The sequence below is a fragment of the Mustela nigripes genome, unplaced genomic scaffold (genome assembly GCF_022355385.1).
Source record: "Mustela nigripes isolate SB6536 unplaced genomic scaffold, MUSNIG.SB6536 HiC_scaffold_533, whole genome shotgun sequence".
NCBI lineage: Eukaryota > Metazoa > Chordata > Mammalia > Carnivora > Mustelidae > Mustela > Mustela nigripes.
Window position 1 is genome coordinate 2,663 of NW_026739940.1, and position 18,663 is coordinate 21,325.

Below are 18,663 nucleotides of genomic sequence, written 5' to 3' on the forward strand. Positions count from 1 at the left end.
GGCCCTGCCCCAGATTCCCGCCCTCCCCTTTCCAGGAGGCCCCTCCCCTGGCTCACGCCTTCCAGAACTGGGAAACCAGAAACTCCAGACTCCCTGCCAGGCACAGCCTGTGCTGTGTGTCTTCTCCTCTTCACGGACATGACTAATCCAAATGCTAGGGACAGTCTTCTTTCATGCTGGTCTAATCCACAATGGGAGTCTATGGTAGGTCCTTCCTAGCTGTTTTGTACTGGGGACACCTGGTCCTGCCTTATTTAAGACATTTGATCTAAGACTCCCAAACCTTCTCCACCCCACCCTATGTCTCATAGGTTGTTATGCTGATATCTGAACCCTACCTTTTCAGAGGGGATTTGGGTAGGAGGTGGGGTTGAGAGATGGTGTCGCCACCCACCACTCTGTGAAAACTAGTAGATGAGGGGCCTCCCCTCTCCTGTAACCCTAGAGAAATAGCTCCAGGCATGGCAATTTCTAGTGGGGACTTGAGATTTCTAGTATTACAATATTGATTTTGTTCCAACTTTTGACTGTGCCCGTTTCTGGATACATACATATCTTCCACAGCTTATGATGGGATGATGTTCCAATGAGCCCAGCCTAAATCGGGAACCTCCTAGGTTGAAATTCATTTAATATACATAAGCTACCAATCCTAGCTTCAACTAGCTTTAAATGTGCTCAGAACACTTACATTAGCCCACAGTTGGGCAAAATAATTTAATCAAAGTCTTATTTTGTAATAAAGTGTTGATATCTCATGTAATTTACCACATACCGTCCTGGAAGTGAAAACCAGAATGGTTAGAAGTGTGCCAGCCGTTTACCATCGTGATGGAGCGGTTGCCTGGGAGTTGCGGCTGCCCAGCATCACAAGGGACTATCATACCACAGACTGCTGACCTGAGAGAAGAGCCAAACTCAAAATTCAAAGTCTGGCTTCTACTGAATGTGCCTCACTTTCACATCATCTTGAAGTTGAAAATTTGAAAATCAAGCCACTTTAAGTCAGAACCATGTGTACTGAGGGAGAGGGCCTGAGAATTTTAAGACAAAGAAAGGTTCTCTAGCTCTGAAATAGCAAGGCCTAGCGAAAATCCGAGAAATGAACCAAGCAAATGGAAGGATCTTGCCTAGAGCTACAGGGCCACGTGGAGATGGAAAATTCAGTCTTGATGGGTTCAGCTCTTGAGGAAAATGTATCAGGCAAACTCTGGGGGAGTTGATGAACTCTGAGAAAGACAGAAGTAAGGGACGGAGGAAAACACAGAGGCTAGGCAGCCCAGCTTCCCTATTTAGGTAGCCCACCAAACAACTGTGACACGTGCTGAGCCAGCGCTCAGAGACTGGGGGCGGCTTTCCCTACTGCCCCGGATTACTTCCTTGGGAAGACCTGGTAGAAGCAGTATCTCAAAAGCTTGCAACCTGTGTAAGAAGATAAGGCACTGAATATCTTGAGAATTCTCTCTGTTACAGGACTGAACATGAAAACCGACCTCTGTATCTTTTAGGAATCACAAGATCCATTTCACTCTTTGAAAACTTTTTATTATTATTAAAGCCTCAAGCAAACATACATAGGGCTGCCAGCACTCCCACCCTGGATACCAGGGAGCTTCAGCCTTGGCAGGCCTAAGTAAGAAAATCCTTGTCGTCAGCAGGGGACAGAGGAAGCTCCGACTCTGAAGGTGTGATCACAGGTAAAAGATCTCCCCAGGAGCTGACTCGAGCACAACGATACAAATCCCTACGAAAAAGAGAGGTCAATGTGGGCTCTAGTTTCTTGCCACCTCCCCCTAATTTTGGTCACACTCTTTATACCTGCCATGCTGGCGGGCTGTGATCACAGCATGCTGCATATGTCCATCTGGACAGCACAGGTGACAATGCACATGGCGTGGCCGTTTAAGGACAGGCTGAGTGATACGGGGCCAGCGATTAGCCTCCTCTGGAGACCCCCGAGCAAGAATTACCATTGAGAACTTTTCCTCTTTTTGCTTCTTCTTGTTCTAAGATAAGGATACAGAGAGACTATTTGGAGAAAAAAGAGATGGGAAAAAAAATTGTGATCCCCCTCCCCCATCCCTGCAGCCATTTTCAGATTCTATAAGCCATGTACACCCAGGCCTGCAAACCTCCAGGCTCTTCTCTGACTTCTCCAACTCCTCCCACCTCTGACTCCTTATCATCCTTTTCCCCCAGGCTACTTTCTCCCTGCCCTAACATTCCCAGGAAACATACCCAGCTGAGGGGGATGCAGTGGTAAGCTTGAGAAAAGCTACAGGCCAGGGGCTTAGAGGCTGTCAACTGGGGACAGGGAAGTTCATGTGACACTGGGAACACACAAGACAAAAAAACCCCAGAGAATCATACAACTGAAAAACAAAGAGTGACAGAGTTAAGAAGGGCTAGGGCAATGGGAACATAGGAGCTGGAAGCAGGGAGAGCCAAGGCAACAACTAAGAAAGATACTGAATAGGGACACAAAATAGTAGACGGTGGCTTAGCTTTACCCTCTCACTTTTCCTGGCCACAGCTGAGTTTACATCTTTGCAGGCTGGGAAAGGCAGAAGTAATACTCACTGGGGCAAAGACAAAGCCAGGTCGAGGGTCCAAAGGTGACTTCTCTTTTCCCTAAAATAAAAAAAAAATTAAGCTGGGTCTGAGGGGTCTAGTCTCATAACTCAATCTCTCTACTCAGTAAACTGAGGACTCCTTTAACATTCAATTCTAATAATTATTAACTAGGCTCCTTGAGTTAAGCTGGCTGGTTCTCTAATACTCCAAACAAAGAACCTTCTCTTTGTAGTAGGAGAAAAGCAGGAACTTGGCACATAGTATGGTGCTTTCCCTTGTCAGCAACCTCTACTCTCAAAAAAATCCCACTCCAGGACAATTAAATTTATGATTATACACTGGCTCATACTGTCCCCAAAAGATAAGGTTCTTTGCTTAGTAATGCCCTGGATCAAGGGTTGGAGCACTTACTCTTTTTTAAAGGCCTAGAGAGTAGGCAAAATCTGTTTCTGTCCCAACTATTCAACTCTGCTGTTTATAGTATGAAAGCAGCCATAGACAGGACACCTGAGTGGCTCAGTTGATTGAGCATCTGCTTTCATCTCAGGTCATGATCCCAGGGTTCTGGAATCGAGTTCCACACCATGCTCCTTGCTCAGCAGGGAGCTTGCTTCTCCCTCTGCCTGCAGCTCCCTCTGCTTTTGTTCTCTCTCTGACAAACAAAAATCTTAAAAAAAAAAAAAAAAGGCAGCCATAGACAAGAGACACACCAATAAGCATGGCATATATGAAAATAGGTGGCAGGCCAGATTTGATCCACAGGTCCTGGTTTGCTAATCACTATCCAATCTCATAACAACTTTATATGCCTAATACCCTGAGAGTCACCCTTACCATTGTATGACAGAGTCTCTTCGGTCTTAAGGGAGCAGCAGTGACCACTGACAGATGGTGGGACAGGAGTGAAAGAAGGAGAAAGACTCTTACCTTAAGGACGAGGTCCCTGGCATCCATAAGAAGGCAGTGCCCAGCTTTTGTTCCATTCTCTACCAATACCTGTTCACAAAAAAGGAAAATAAGCATAAGCTTTGAATTACATGAAATCATAAATGCTAGCAGCTCTGTAAGACATTAACAGATACAGCAGAGGGCCCTAAAGGAAAGGGCCATCCCCACATAAGATGGGAATGGAGAGCGTAAAAGAGGGACAAAGGGATCTATGCATGATAAAAATGGTCAAGAATGAACACAAGTTTTGGAACGCCTAGGTGGCTCAGTCGGTGGTTAAGTGTCTGCCTTCAGCTCAGGTCATGATCCCAGGGTCCTGGGATAGAGCCCCACCTCTGGCTCTCTGCTCAGTGGGAAGCCTGCTTCTCCCTCTGCCTACCTATCACCCTGCTTGTGTTCTCTCTCTTTGACAAATAAACATATAAAATATTTAAAAACAAGACAAAAACACACACTTAAAAAAAAAGAATGGTGCAAGTTTCGATGGAGAGAAGGAACTGCATGAAACCCATTACACTGCCTTAAAACTTGAAGGGAAAAAGGAATTTCAGCTCACCAGAAAATGACTTGTCTTGCGCCATAGGGTTTGGACTAGTTCAGTGCGGTCAGCCTTGCTGGGAAGCTCACTTAAGGAGAAGGCTGATACCACCACATCGAATTGTACCTGATAATCAAGGAAAAAAAACGTGAGAGATGTGACATCCCCACTCCTGACCCTCCTTCCAAGAACCTAACAAAGTTCTATCCCCTTATATTTCTTCTGTTTTATCTTCTAACACTCAAGGCTGGGTTGCAAAGCTGAAGCCACGGTTTTCCATCTGCCAAATTCCACATTTAACACTCTAAGCATTGGCACTTGCCTTGGGTGATACAGGTAGAAACTGTCTGAAGAAGACACCTGGAACATAAGGCTCCCCAGATTCTGAACCACCTGTGGAGTAAAGCAGAGGCGCAGCAACTTTGAGTGTACAGGTATAAACTGAAGTGATCTCTCGGTAAGAAATAGGGTCCCAAGGCTAAAGAAAACCACAAGGCACCCAGGTGGCTCAGGTGCTTAAGCGCCCATCTTTGACTCAGGTCATGATCCCAGGGTCCTGGGATTGAGCTCTGTGCCCTGCAACAGGCTCTGTGGTAGGGCTCCCTGCTTGGTGGGGAGTCAGTTTCTCCCTCTGCCCCTACCCTGGCTCATATTCTCTCTCTCTCTCTCAAATAAATAAAATCTTAAAAACAAAAACAAAAACAAAGGGCAGGGAAACACTGGGTTGCCTGTCCTGTTTATCTTACCACCCCCCCACAGTCCAGCAAAGACCTCTACAACCCTCTGCTTGACCACAACACTGGAAAGAAATTAGACTCCTCTTTAACTTTCAGCCTTCCTCTACTCCCCAATAAAACAACTTTTTCATTCTCTGCTTAACTCCTTCAACTTTGAAGAAACCCTTCCTTATCTTCCGTCCTCACCTTTCAGTAACTTTTCTGCCAAAACCAACATAGCAGCTGAGCTGTCCACACACAAATATTCACGTAGGCTCTGGCCCCAAGCACTATGAGCAGCCCTAAGATGGCAAAATATAAATCACCATTTCCAACGACAAAGAGTCATCCCTACTAGAGATCCCTCTGTCCCCAACCCCAACCCTGGGAAACAGAATATGATCTTAAAATGGTTGGAAAAACTAACAGTGCCATTTTCTTACTTCATTTACTACTCCTTAAAAAAGGTCAGGCTCAAAAAAACTACTTATAGGTAAAAAAAAATCTTGGTGCTATGCCCAAAACTAAATTCCTTTCCTTTTTTATCTTTCTAAACATGGGTCTTTTTTCACTTGAAGTTTCTTTAAGTTCTGGCCCTAATCCATATACTTTCTTATGCCTTACCAATCTGAGCGAAGAAACATTCTAGTTCCCAAATTTCCTATTCTCCCTCTGGTTCCCTAGTCTCTTGGAGTGTTATACACATGGCTCTATAGAGCTAGAACTGACAGAGACAGTAAGATACTTACCAAGTGACAGAACCAGTACCCGAGCCAAAATCCATTAAGGTTTGAGGCTGGAACTCTGGAACTCGAGCCTGGATCTGAAGAAATATGTAACACTCCACAGTAGGGGAAGCAGACCCTTATTTAGGGCCACTATGAATTAGGGGACCATGACAGAGCAGATGAGATGTGAATGTTTTTTGAGATATAATGTAAATACTTTATAGACTGGGAATTTCCTAAAACAATGATTTTAAACATTCCTTGGGTCATGAAACCCTTTCAGAGGATAAAGAGTCTCTCAAAAAAAAAAAAAAAAAAAAAAAAAAAAGACATGCAATTTCCCAAGAACCATACCCCAGGAGACTACTTTATGGATAAGGGAACTGACGGTAACGGGTTGGAAGCTGAGGGGCTTTCACCTCATGGAATGCCCTGGAGACTGCTGCAAAGCCACCATCCAGTCTTGCTGCCATATATACCAGGCTCAGGCTCTCATTGTAGCTGCCAGAAAAACCAGAGAGTCACACCTACCAGGAAATAACCTCCATCCCATAGTTAACCTTCTATATTTTTAGGAATGAAATCTTTGGAAAGGGCTCCTCCAGCTCAGTACTTTCACTCCTTAAAAGAGAGAAGTCCTGGGGCACCTGAGTGGCTCAGTGGGTTAAAGCCTCTGCCCTTGGCTCAGGTCATGATCCCAGGGTCCTGGGATCTAGCCCCACATCGGGCTCTCTGCTCAGTGGGGAGCCTGCTTCCCCCCACCCCCCCGCCCTGCCGCCTGCCTCTCTGCCTACTTGGGATCTCTGTCTGTCAGATAAATAAATAAAATCTTAAAAAAAAAAAAAAAATAGAGAAGTCCTGAGTTTCAAACCAGGTAGGCTTTTCAAACAGGAATTGTGTAATAGCACTTCCCCAGTCTCCTCCTAGAGACAAGATTTTTTTTTTTTTTTTTTTTTTTTTTTTTGCAGCCCTTCTAGCCCCCTTACCTCAGTTCTTGCCAATGGTATGTAGTTTTGCGCAGGGCTCGCAGCACAGCTTCACGAAGTTTCTCCTCCACTTGACCTAAGTCTGTGGTGAGAACATGAACTGAGTGAGGACCTAGGAAGACCAGGGCTCAGATCCAATATCTGAATATGCTGCTTGTCCATTCCTCTGCAATTTCCATCCTTCCCCTTAAGCAAAATCTCAAAGCTTAAGAAAATGCCAAATCTAGAGAAAAATTTTGGGAAAGAATAACAGCAACCACCACCATTACCACCAGAATGCATGAGACAGTATTTTGCCTCTACCAGCAGTTTAGTCAACAAGATCAAAACCATCCCACAGGCTTTGCTCTCTTTTAAAGGGAAGTGTCTCAAAGATTTAAAAGGATAGGATAAGGACAATATTTTGTGGATTTCCTCAGGTCCCCTAAACTTTAGTACGTGACATCTCCAATGTTCCTAGAGGGAAGAAAGGGGTTTGAAAAATCTCATCTCAGGATTGTGTTCAGCTCAGTATTATTTTATCTACTGAGCACCTATGAACCAGGTAACGCAGGGAACACAAGATGAATAAAAGGCAGGTCTGTAGTATTAAGGAGCTCACACTCATGAAAGTAACTTGATGAGTTAGACTCATTCTCCTATCCCTGAAGAGCGTTTCAGTACTGGACAGGGAGCCATACAGGGATTTTATTTCACTTTAATAAAAACTTAAACCGTCCTAATCCAATGGATTTGCAGGATAAAACCCCGAAGACCTAGACTTTGACAGGATACTGAAGTACCTTGCTGACCTTTACAAAAATCCCAAGAGCAACCTCGGAAACTATTCTGTTTTAGCAAGGCATCACTGTAACAAGCAGCCGCAGCCAGAAAATCAAACAGGAAACCGCAGTATCTGTTTGTCACAGATTCTCAAACAGATCTGTAAAATTATTCCTTGCTCTTAATTTCCCACCGGTATTTCAGTTGGGCCTACTCTTTATTCTTAGGCCCCACCTGGGTTTTCCAGGAATTTCTTCTCAAGATGGACAGCCCGTCTTTGCAACTCCTGGGGCTCTACAGGTAAACGCCGGCTCCACAGATAATTGGTCAGTGCTTGCACCTGCTTCTCCACATTGGGCATCGGGCTCTCTATGGGCCAAAGATGAAACGCATCACTTAATGCAGACACAGTGTTTTGCTTCTCGGGTTTCCGCTTCCCACCGGTACTCACCGAGCAGCAGGAACTGCGCAGCGGCAGCCAGTGCTGGCGGCACCTTGATGCATGGCAGCTGCAAGATGCCGGGGTGCCGGCGATGGGGCGTCTTTCCCAGAAAATCGGAATTGTTATCGACCTGCGATATGCCCGGAACGACGGCAGCGAGCGTCTGCAGGCCGGGAAAGAAAAGCTGATTGCAGGGCAGAGGGAAGGCTCTGGCCTTCGCTAAGGAAGAGGCTATTCCTGAGATCCAGAGTTTCTCCGAGAGCAGGGAAAGCAGACACTCACGCGAGACTGGGGAGCTTCTCCACTGCCGCGGCGCCACCTGCTACACGACAGCAGATGCCTCAGTCCCCTCACGGTCGCCATGGCACCGGAGGCGAGCAGGAAACGGAAATGATGAGACCCGTGACGCACACGGAGCAGTGTCAGCCAATGAGAAGAGAGAGTGCTTATAGTAGCCAATAAACAACCGATATGTAAATCACCTCGGAGGGTAACGGTACGTGGGTGGGGTCAGGCTTTGGGTTCCAGTGTAAACAGTCCCCCGCGAAGTGGCCTCAGGGTTGTGCGGGGTTTGGTCTAGATGTTCCAAGGTTGAGGGGCGGGGTGGGGACGGGCCCTTTTCTGGACTCTCTAGAGAAGCGCCATAGACAGGAAAAGACTATTTCCGGATGTATTACTTACCTGTGTTCCTTGCTTCTCTCTCTGGAGAACCTCTGAAGTCTTGGGATTTTTTTGTCCTGGTGTGTGAGAATGAAAGACCTGCGGATCCCCTTACCCAAGAATTCAACATTGCCACAGGATGCAAACAGCAAGACGTTCTTTATTGTTTCGCAGGCGCCTGCGGGTGGTCAGCGCGCGCCTGCGGGTGGTCAGCTCCTGCTAGCTGAGCACACCAGGCTGGGGTAGTGCAGGATTTTTATGGACAAACAAGTTTCGGGAGGGGCTGAGCTGATGATTGATAGTTTGAACAGGCATACTTGGCGTCAGTGCAGTGGATCAGGGGACCCACGTGCGAAAGCAGACAAAGCAATCTTACAGAAGCAGAACTGGCGGGTTAGCCCACGCATGCGAATGAAAGCACTATCAGGATATTGAAGGCCTGGTTACTATCAAGCCAAGGCCATTTTCCCTCTAATGAGGCACTAACATAAAGACAATTGGGAGTCTCCTGGTGAAATGTTACATTCCTGCTATCAAACGTAAGGTAACTTCTTTGTTATAAATCTCAAGGACATTTGCAAACCAAGGGAGACTCCTACCCTGCAGGTCTGTGATTTCTGCAAGTTAACTATTTATAATGCTACACATATGGAGGGGAGCGGGTGAAGGGGGGGGGTGCAAGTCGCCAGCTTTTGCTTTGTCCTCAGCCAGCCTCTTGCTCCTTAGAGTTGAGGGTTTAAGCAATTTTTCATTTCTTAGCAGAGCATTAGAAGCATTATTATACAAAAGCCAGAAACAGCTGGGTTAAACACAGATTTTTACTATTTGTTATCCTGTTATGCTGCTTGCTGACTCCCTTATCTATGGTCAGCTGGCCACAGTTTCTTAGTTAGCATAAGCTGGTTATAAAAAGAATGTTAAAACTTATAGGCTATAGTATAGTTCTGACCTGGGGTCCTTCAAGAACAGGAGAATTCAGTAATGGAAAGATAAGAAAAACCCAAATTTAGGCAACTCAAGATAACAAATTAATAGTTAATAGATACAATTTTCTTGCTTGTTTTGACATATTATTCTCCATATTAAACTGTCCTCTTGGGGATGCCTGGGTGGCTCAGAGTGTTAAGCCTCTGACCAGCTCAGGTCATGATCTCAGGGTGCTGGCATCGAGCCCCGGGGTCGGACTCTCTGCTCAGCAGGAAGCCTGCTTCCTCCTCTCTTTCTCTCCGCTTGTCTCTCTGCCTACTTGTGATCTCTGTCTCTGTCAAATAAATAAATAAAAATCTTAAAAAAAAATAAACTGCTACATGCCAGCAGATGCCTGACATGTATTTGTCTAAGATCTAAGATGTCTCTTAGATAAGTAGCTAAGAGAACATACACAATACAGTGGGCAAGGGCACTGTAATATTAGCACATTTAGTCCCTGCTATCTGTGAGATACATTCTGTTAACACCATTTGGCAGTTGAAAAAAGTGGGTATTCAAATGGTTAAATATCACGCCCAAGATCACAAACCTTGTTAGATGACAATTAGATTTAAACTTGGGCAGTTTAGGGGCCCCTGAGTGGCTAGGTTGGTTGAGGCAGGGACTTCTGATTCAGCTCAAGTTGTCATTGGAGCGTTGTGAGATTGAGTTTCCTGCTTAGCGGGAAATCTGCTTGAGATTCTCTCCTTCCCTCTGCCTCTCCCCCCACCCCTGCTCACGTGCTATATAGATAGATAGATAGATAAATAAATCTTTTTGAAAATAAAAAGAGTAAACAGGCAGTTTTAAGTCTGAGCTTCACCTTTAAACATATACTCTACCGGATATTATGGCCCTTGGAATGTAACTTAGCAAGCTAACTGGGAACAATATGCTACATGTCCTGAAGTGTTAAATTAACATGTAGCATTAAAATGAACTCACTGGGCTGTGTGCCCTCTTGATTCTGTTAGCAAACATATTGGTCAACTATGGAATATGTCAACTTTTTGCTATCTGCTGTCTGGATGGGTGAAAGTATTGTTTTTGCTGCAACTGCAAGAGTCCAAATATAATAATTATGGGGTAAAATATGGGGAACTATATCCATCAGAGAGTTAAGTGTCTGATTTGCATTTAGGTTAGTAAGCTTTGATTCTAATAAAGGAGGCTTTGACTTTATAATCTGAGTGCTCTGGAAGGAGTCTTGTGAGGGGGGAAAGGAAGAGAAAACCGGAGGAGGCAGGAAGAACTTTTAGAGAGGGAATCAAGTTTGAGCTCTGTGAAAGAGGGCGGGAAGTAAAACAGCTTGGATCTGCACAATTTTAAGAGTTTCAGCCAGGCCAGTGGAGAATCTTTGAGCCCAACGTTAGAGGCATCCTACATTGGGCAGAGACAGGGTTGACTTAGTATCCCTGCTGCACTGACTTTTTGAGGACAGCCCATGGGAAGTGTAGCAGATTCAGTGTGGCAATTGGAGCTATCGTCAATTATGATCCCCATGGCAGGAGATCTGAGGAGTGCATTTTCATAGCTTCCTAGAGCCACACAGATCTACTTTTCCAGACGGGTTCAATGGACAATTCCTTCAACCTTCATATGGGCCTCTGTTCCTAAAGAGAAACTTAGAAGAAGGAGGTTAATACAGCAAATTATAGCCACTATCACTGCAACTGATCTTAGGGCTGCAACCGGCCCGCATCCACTCCCTCCTTTACTATGAATTCTAATTTCCCCTCACTCTCCACTACATGTCCTCAGGTCTTAGTGGCTTGCCTGGTATTATGACCCAAAACTTCATTCCTGAGGGGTCCAAACCCTTGACAGTCATATCTTTCTCTGGCTGAGATTGCTGAACGCACATATTCACAGTTACAATGGAACATGGAAATTCTAGGAAGCACCAAAATAGATTGCTTGGGTTCTACACGAAATCCTGTCTGGCCTCATTGTGTAAAAGCAGCCCTATATCCTTCCTCTTGCTAATAAGGACTGTTTAACCCTGACAGTCTATTAACTCCATTTTTTATAAAGATTTTATTTATTTATTTTACAGAGAGAGGGCACAAGCAGGGGGAGCATCAAGGGGAGGGAGAAGCATGTCCCCTGCTGAGCAGGAAGCCCCATGCAGGGCTGGATCTCAGGACGCTGAGATCATGATCTGAGCTGAAGGCAGACACCTAACCAACTGAGCCACTCAGGTGCCCCTTTACTTTTTTTTTAAGATTTTTTTTTTAAGATTAAGGGTGCATCTGCTCTGGGGACCTGGGCCTTTGGCCCTGAAGAGCCCGGAGTTACAGAGAAGAAAGTACAAAATTTCCCAGTTGGTCAGTGGGTGTGGTAAGTGGAGTCACTTCTGTTTCTGCTCTTTGGTTGCTGGAACCGTGTATTTTTCCTATTTGGGACACCGTATCATTTAGAGCTCTCTTGTTCAATAAGCACACTGGATCCTGAAGAATGGTACCCATGCCTCTGAGCTGTTGCTTTAGCTGTGCATTTAGAAAGCCATTCTTTCCCCTCCTCTGCCCTCCCTCCTTTTTCTTCCTCTGTCTCACACTCTCTTTCTCTTGCCCTCTTTCTTTCTCTCCCTTCTGTCCCCCTCCACCTCTCTCCCTTGGAGCTGGAGTGTGCTGTGTCTTTTCTTTTGTTCTGAAGTAAACACCAATCATCTCTTCTCACTAGTCCTCTACTGTCTTCCAGAGGTAAGTGATATTACTGAAGTATCTTCAGCAGCAATTAGGGGAGTTGCTCTGAGCTGTGATTAAATAGAATGTCATAGTTTAGCTAATTCTTGGTTATACCTCTCTGTGACTATGATTTTACTTATCAGTCTAGCAGAGCCGTCTAGTGATGTCCTGCATTATCTTTTCATTTTTGATGTTTGTCTTTTCTCTTTCCCAGATTTGATAAATGATTTGCCCTCACTTGATCTACTGATCCAGGATACAAAAGAGGTCCCAAGCCGTAGTCTTGATGACAAATGTGCAGTGTCCCTGGTTATGATGGGCTCTTAGTGAAGGTAATTAACTGCTGCAACAGAAAGATTTTCTCTTCTTAGTTCAAATATATCCTTCTGAGCTAGTTTGGGAAATACCCATGCCTCATTTCTAAGGCACATGGATCCTGATGTTACTGGTTATCACTTGGATAAATAGGCAACATCCTCTTTCAAGCCTGTCTTCACAGATTTACAGCTCAGTATTTGACATATACTTCATAAGTATCATGAGCAAAGTATGTGGGGAGAGGATTTGGAAAATGCAGGCATATGTCTATTTTCTTCACCACTGTATACACAGCACTTAGCATAGTGCTTGCCACATCAAGGGCACTCAAAAATGTCACTTAAATAAATATTGATGATCTAAAAGTGTATCTCTGTTCTCTTTACATAAGAATAAAATATGAGTAAAAAGGATCAAATACCCTTTGTTTCTTGGTGTCCATAAGGTAGTTTTTATTTTTTCAGTGGAATTTCACAGGCTACTGTTATCTGTATTCCTCTCTGGTGGTCCTCTTTTTCTATTTAAGAACTTTCAGAATGCCTTCTCTTCTGTTGTGTTTTAGAAAATTTTCAGAAGGCACTGTTTTTGTATTAGTCCTGCTTATGATGGGACTCTAAGATCTCTATTTCTACAATTAGCTCCCCACCTTCTGCCAAAGAATGTTTCTTCTATTTTTGATTATTGATGCTGTGTCTTGTGTTTTATGTTCATTTTTGGAATCTCAGTATATTTAGGTTGACTGAGAATCAACTGAGATGCATTATCCTCCCAACCACCTTCCCGTAATTAAGGGGAGAATGTCATTATCAATGAGTTACCAAATTCATTCTAATGTTAGATGTATAGGTTCCTGTCATTTGACTGAGCTTTGTAAACTATACTTGGTGCAGTGTAGAAATGGGGAGGTAATAAAGATACTAATAAAGATACCAATATTCCAAAATAGGAATTCAGGTTAATAGGTCCTGTTAATAGTTTTGGGAACCAAGTTATATATTCAGCAAGTAGACATTGTGCATTTCAATTGGCTGGACTTCTTAGTTGTTGGAATGCAATTCAACATGACCCTGGTTGGGTGCCTGGGTGGCTCAGGCAGTTAAGCATTTGCCTTTAGCTCAAGTCATGCCTGGGATCAAGCCCCGTATTGGGTTCCATACTCAGTGGGGAGCTTGCTTCTCCCTCTCCCTTTGTTCCTCTCCCACCCCACCCCCTGTGCCCTCTCACTGTCTCTCAAATAAATAAATAAATAAATCTTAAAAAAAATTACCCAGGTCTCAGGGTGATGGTTGTCCAAGAGAGGTGGATGAGGCTAGGTATTCTCTTAGAGTGTCAGAGACCCATTAGATTGGCCAAGTTGAGAATAGGTTGCTATATATTTCTCTTATGCTTTTCAAGGATTCAGAAGGCCAAGAACTACAAGAAGATATATGTGTTTTATTTTGAATAGTAACTCAAGATTACATGCAAAACTCTTAGGTTCAGGATTTCAAAATGCAGGCAATACTGAGAGAAAATATTTATGACATATGCCCACATATTTGATTAATACAACATTTACATTTATACCTGTCAGTGAGCTAAGCAGGGAGCAAGTGAATGAATGGGGTAGGACAATAGAGAGACATTCCAACTTAACAGGAACAATCAGTGTTTCAGTGCCAGGCTGCTGTTGTTGCCAGCCACCTGCAAGGTTTTCTTCCTCATTTTTGCCAAAGGAGGCTGGAGTCACCTCAAAGACTGGGGGTCATGGTCTGCAAAAAACCTGATGTAAGTTCTCCCATTAGAAGTGTGAAAAAGTGTAAAAAAGAAAAGAAAACAAAAAAGAGAGAAGGGAAAGAGACTAGTGCTTAATGTTCTGTGTTCAGTGATAGTGTGGCTGCACAGGCATTTACACTAGAACTCTTAGCAGGGACTGGGGGTTACTGCACCAAGGGGTCTGGCCCTAGACTCTCATCCATTCTTCCATAGCCTTCCTCTCAAAAACAACATGTACACATTACTCATTTCAGATATAAACATGTTTTCTTTAAGAAATTTCTCAAGGGGCACCTGGCTGGCTCAGCAGGAAGATCATGGAACTTTTAATCTTGGGGTTGTGCGTTTGAGCCCCCTGTTGGGTGTAGAGATTACTAAAAAAGTAAAATAAAATAATTTCTCTTAAAAAAGACAAGTTTTAAAACAAGTTTACATAAACGTGGAAGTCGAACTCATGACCCCAAGATCAAGTCACATGCTCCACTGAATGAGCCAGCCAGGCACCCCTGTGATGCAGGAAGCAAAGGCAGGAGAAAAAATATTAAATTTCCTTACTCCTTACAGCCCACTGACAAGTCCTTGAAACAGGCAGAGTGACATTCCTCTAGGGACACAACCGCCTTGCTGTTGATACTTTGCTAAGGGCAATCGGCAATCTTAACCCAAACCCCAGGATCGTTTAAGTCTAATTTAGCCTATAACAATTCCTTTGGGAACTTCCTTTATCTCTATCCCCCAAGATACATGTTGTCAATCATCCCCCAAGCATATATCCACTGATACACATCTGAAGGGTCTCATGACTAAGGTTTTATTGGACAGTAATAAACGACCTTTCCCCAACAATAGCTAGCCCCCTTAACGTCCTGGAAACCTTGCTTCCAAAATGCCTTAGAGACTTTTGCTATTCCTGACCCCCTCCCAGCTTGAAAGTATATAATGGGCCACTGCTCATGACCCAAGGGCAGCTCTTTTTGCCCACAGGTCCTGTCCCCATTCTTTAATAAAACCACCTTTTTTGCACCCAAGACTTCTTTCTTGGCCATTGGCTTTGAACCCTAATGTCTTCCCCACATCACCCTTTTTATGAGATTTCTTAAGAACAATGGAATTTTATAATTTACAAGGTGAGGTAAAAGCCATCTGTCAAAACAAGCTCATTTCAGTGGGGAATGGGGCATCTTTTAAAAATACTTAAACAATTCACATGATTTACCATATGTGTCCAATATTAGTTGACTGATGTCCTTCTGCTTCATTTCTGTGTATCTTAGAGCTATACACAGTCTTTTCTTCTTACTCACTTTCCATTGTTGAAGAAAAAAAAATTCAACTGAGTAAAATAGAAGATCTTATTGAGACAGGGACACTAAAGGGACCCCATAAAAACTGTTTTCCCCCCTCCTTTTCCTATCTTACAAATGCTTTAGTGTATGTCCTCCTTATGAGGGACAAGGAGTTAATTTCTTTGGAGCCTTCCAGCACAATAGAAAACATCTAGGGAGCGATGGGGCTAGAGTAACTGGGCAAGGCCACGTGTGTGTCTTCCAGACCACTGGTGCTGGAAATCTGGATGCCAAGACCCCCTGGCTTCAGGGAATAAGTAATTTAATAGTTTCAATCTATTCAATGAATGCCATCTTTTAACAGTCAATATGAAATTTCCTGATCAGCACTAGTGCCGTAATATACATGATAAAAACCCTGTTGTTCCCCCTACCCCAACATGTCCTCCTGGTTTGATACAATCCTCTCTTTTCCTTAACTTCTTGTCCTACCCTCTATCTTACAGAAACCCTTCATTTTGACAATTCCTAGGAGCTCCCCTCTACTTACTAGATGGGTTGCTTTCTGATTCATGCACTGATTAATAAAGTTACTTAGATATTCAGATTTACTCCATGGAGTTTTCTGTCTTATAATAGCATTCTAAACTGAAACAAAGAACAAGAACTTCCAGGAGAACAGGTCCCCACCCTGGTGATCACACACACTTGAAACAGCTCGAGGGGAAAGGCCACCAGCACTGAGGCAAAACTTCAGACAGGGTTATCAGCTGTCAGGCTGCTCTCCCGTGTGGACAGAATAACCGAATAACTCAGCAATAAGAGAAAGGATAAGTAAGTGCTGGAAATCTAGGATGGAAAACAATGCTGCCACTATAAAATACACCCCCTGAGAAAGCTTATGGGGAGGGGAAAGCATTCTCTTGTTATTGGAAAGGGAGGGGAAAAAAAGAAGCAGAACATAAAATACTATGTTTCCTATCACACATTTTAGTTTTAAATACAACCAGAAAAAATGTTGGTTGGAAATTTGTGAATATGTTTATCTTTGGCTGGCAAATTACAGCTGATCTGTTTTTGTTTTTCTTTAAGATTTGTGATTTTTCCAAATTTCCCAACATTTCCGTATTGAATATGTGTTCCTTCTCTATTAAGAAAAAAAATGGAGATGTTATTTATAATGTTGGCTTCTTAAATCAGGCATTCTGAGGTCCTTTCCAGGCTCATCAAATCCTCTTCTTGCTGCAGTGGGGAGTACACACCTAGACTTTTGGATTCCTCCTCCAGGTGGGTGATACTGATAGAGGAATGTTTGGAATCCCAGGGTTGCTCAGAGAATTCTTGACTGATTTTTATGAGTTTCTTTCTCCCTGAGAACACTTCAAGAAAAATGCTTCACCTTCTGGATAATTGCAGTTTTCTCTCTGTTGTTTTTCCGAAGGCTGACTGATAATACATACCATCCAGGGAACTATACAGAACGTTTTTCTCCAAGATGAACCATAATTGACTTCTGTCTTTATCTCCTGTCATTCTTTCTTATGAAGGCAAAGTTTGGCATCAGGAAGAACATATGAACTTAGGATGAGGACAGATAGGATATCATCAAAAGCTCTGCTGATTTTAAAAAAATTGAATATATTTGACATATAACGTTGTGTAAGTTTAAGATGTATAATGTGCTACCTTGATGTATTTATATGTTGTAATATGATTGCCTTTGTAGCTATATTTAGCACCTTTATCAGATTACCTAATTATCCATTCCTTTTAGTCTTTGGGATAATTACATTTTAGTTTCTTAGTAAGTTGGATAATGTAGTATAGTATTTTGTTATCTATATTCATTATACTTTGAGTTAGATCTCAAGGACTTATTTACTACTCATTGTAAGTTTATACTCTTAAACTACATCAGTCTTATCCCCTCACCCTCTGTCCCCTGGTGTTACAGGATTTTTTTCCAGCGCCAGAGGTTCTCGGTCATGCGGCTTTGAAGAATAAAGAGGTAGGCCAGACAGAGTGGTGGGCAGCAGAGGCAGGTTTGTTGAAGGATAGCTAAGTGATAGTACTAAGCTCCTGAGGAGGGAGGGGACCTGAGAGAGATGCCACCAGAGTTTCTAAGTCTCGAGACTTTTGTGAACTGGTTGGCAGCTGTTTTAATCTGATTGACCCTCCCTGAGCCTGTCCTCCCATCAGGTTTTTGTCTCATGGGAAAGGGTGGCGGCTTCCTTCCAGGGGGGGTGTAAAATCCTTTTAAGAGTGGTTCCCCCAGAGGTGTGGGCCTTTACCCCTGTCTGCCTGCTTTCCAACTCTCCTTCATCACTGGTAACCACCATTTCACTCTTTTTTTTTTTTTTTTCTTTTTAATTTGGCTCTTTTAGATTCCACTTGTAAGTGATATCATCTAATATTTGTCTTTTTCTGTCTGACTTATCTTGGTTAGCATAATGTGCTCAAGGTGCATCCCTGTTGTTGCAAATGTCAGGATATCTTTCTTCCTCATGGCTGAATAATCCACTGTGTGGATATATTTTTTTAACACATTCGCCCGAATATGGGCATTTAGGCTACCTTTATATCCTAACGCCCTGATATTTTTAAGCTGAGGCAAAACATGAGGAAAAGGTAAAGAACTCCAAAGAGCATCAGTCCTGACCAGCAAGAGGTGCTGTTGTGAGGGGCACTTGGCTGGTTCAGTCCATAGATGCTGAGACTTTTGTTCTCAGGGTTACAAATTCAAGCCCCATATTGTGTGTGAAGCCTAGTTAAGAAAACAAAAACAGAGGTGTTGTTATGCATTATGGAAGGGAAGGAAGGTCTTCTCAGCACATTGCCTACACAGAAAACACTATTAAATGCAAGGTAATCTTCAGAACTGGGAGGAGTTGATATTTACATGTTCCCACATGAATGTGTGTGTGTATCTGCTGGGAGCTGATGTGTGAAGTGGGTGGTGACTGTGTGTCTCTCTCCTATAGTTGTGTCAGCACAAGAAACCCAAGAGTTAGGAAGAGGGAGAGATGCTCTCTGTGGGGAGCAAGGCAGAGGGGGTTTGCTGTCCCTGATTGACCTCTTTACTGTGCTAATCCCAGGCAGTCCTGGCTAGCCCATGGGGGTGCAGCGCCCTCCTGTGGTTCTCATGGTTCTTCCTAACTTTCTCCAGGTCCTGCTTCCCTTCCTTCCTAAGTTACTCCAGAGTCTGGCTTCCAGTTGCCATGGCCCAGCCACCTTAGCTCTTGCTCCTGTCCATGGTTCTCATGCCCATTTGCATTCCATCCTTCTCACGGCAGA

The 18,663-nt window shown here is 43.6% G+C and overlaps 1 protein-coding gene across 2 annotated transcripts; it reads right to left on the minus strand.

Moving 5' to 3' along the window:
- Nucleotides 1–1,523: 1,523 nt before the first annotated feature.
- Nucleotides 1,524–8,092, minus strand: METTL17 (methyltransferase like 17). 2 transcript variants are annotated; one of them, XM_059387248.1, is made up of 14 exons: nucleotides 7,977–8,092; nucleotides 7,704–7,857; nucleotides 7,487–7,621; nucleotides 6,491–6,572; nucleotides 5,924–6,005; nucleotides 5,526–5,599; nucleotides 4,984–5,078; nucleotides 4,383–4,453; nucleotides 4,079–4,186; nucleotides 3,502–3,570; nucleotides 2,577–2,631; nucleotides 2,239–2,330; nucleotides 1,819–2,006; nucleotides 1,524–1,744 (listed from the first exon to the last, which is right to left on the minus strand). In XM_059387248.1, exons 1-14 carry the CDS (start codon nucleotides 8,055–8,057, stop codon nucleotides 1,630–1,632), a joined length of 1,401 nt encoding a protein of 466 aa, XP_059243231.1. In that variant the 5' UTR covers nucleotides 8,058–8,092; the 3' UTR covers nucleotides 1,524–1,629. The 2 variants fall into 2 exon arrangements, with proteins under 2 accessions (XP_059243231.1, XP_059243230.1); XM_059387247.1 differs by lacking the exon at nucleotides 2,239–2,330 and having other exon boundaries at nucleotides 2,581–2,631.
- Between the last annotated feature and the right edge of the window lie 10,571 nt (nucleotides 8,093–18,663).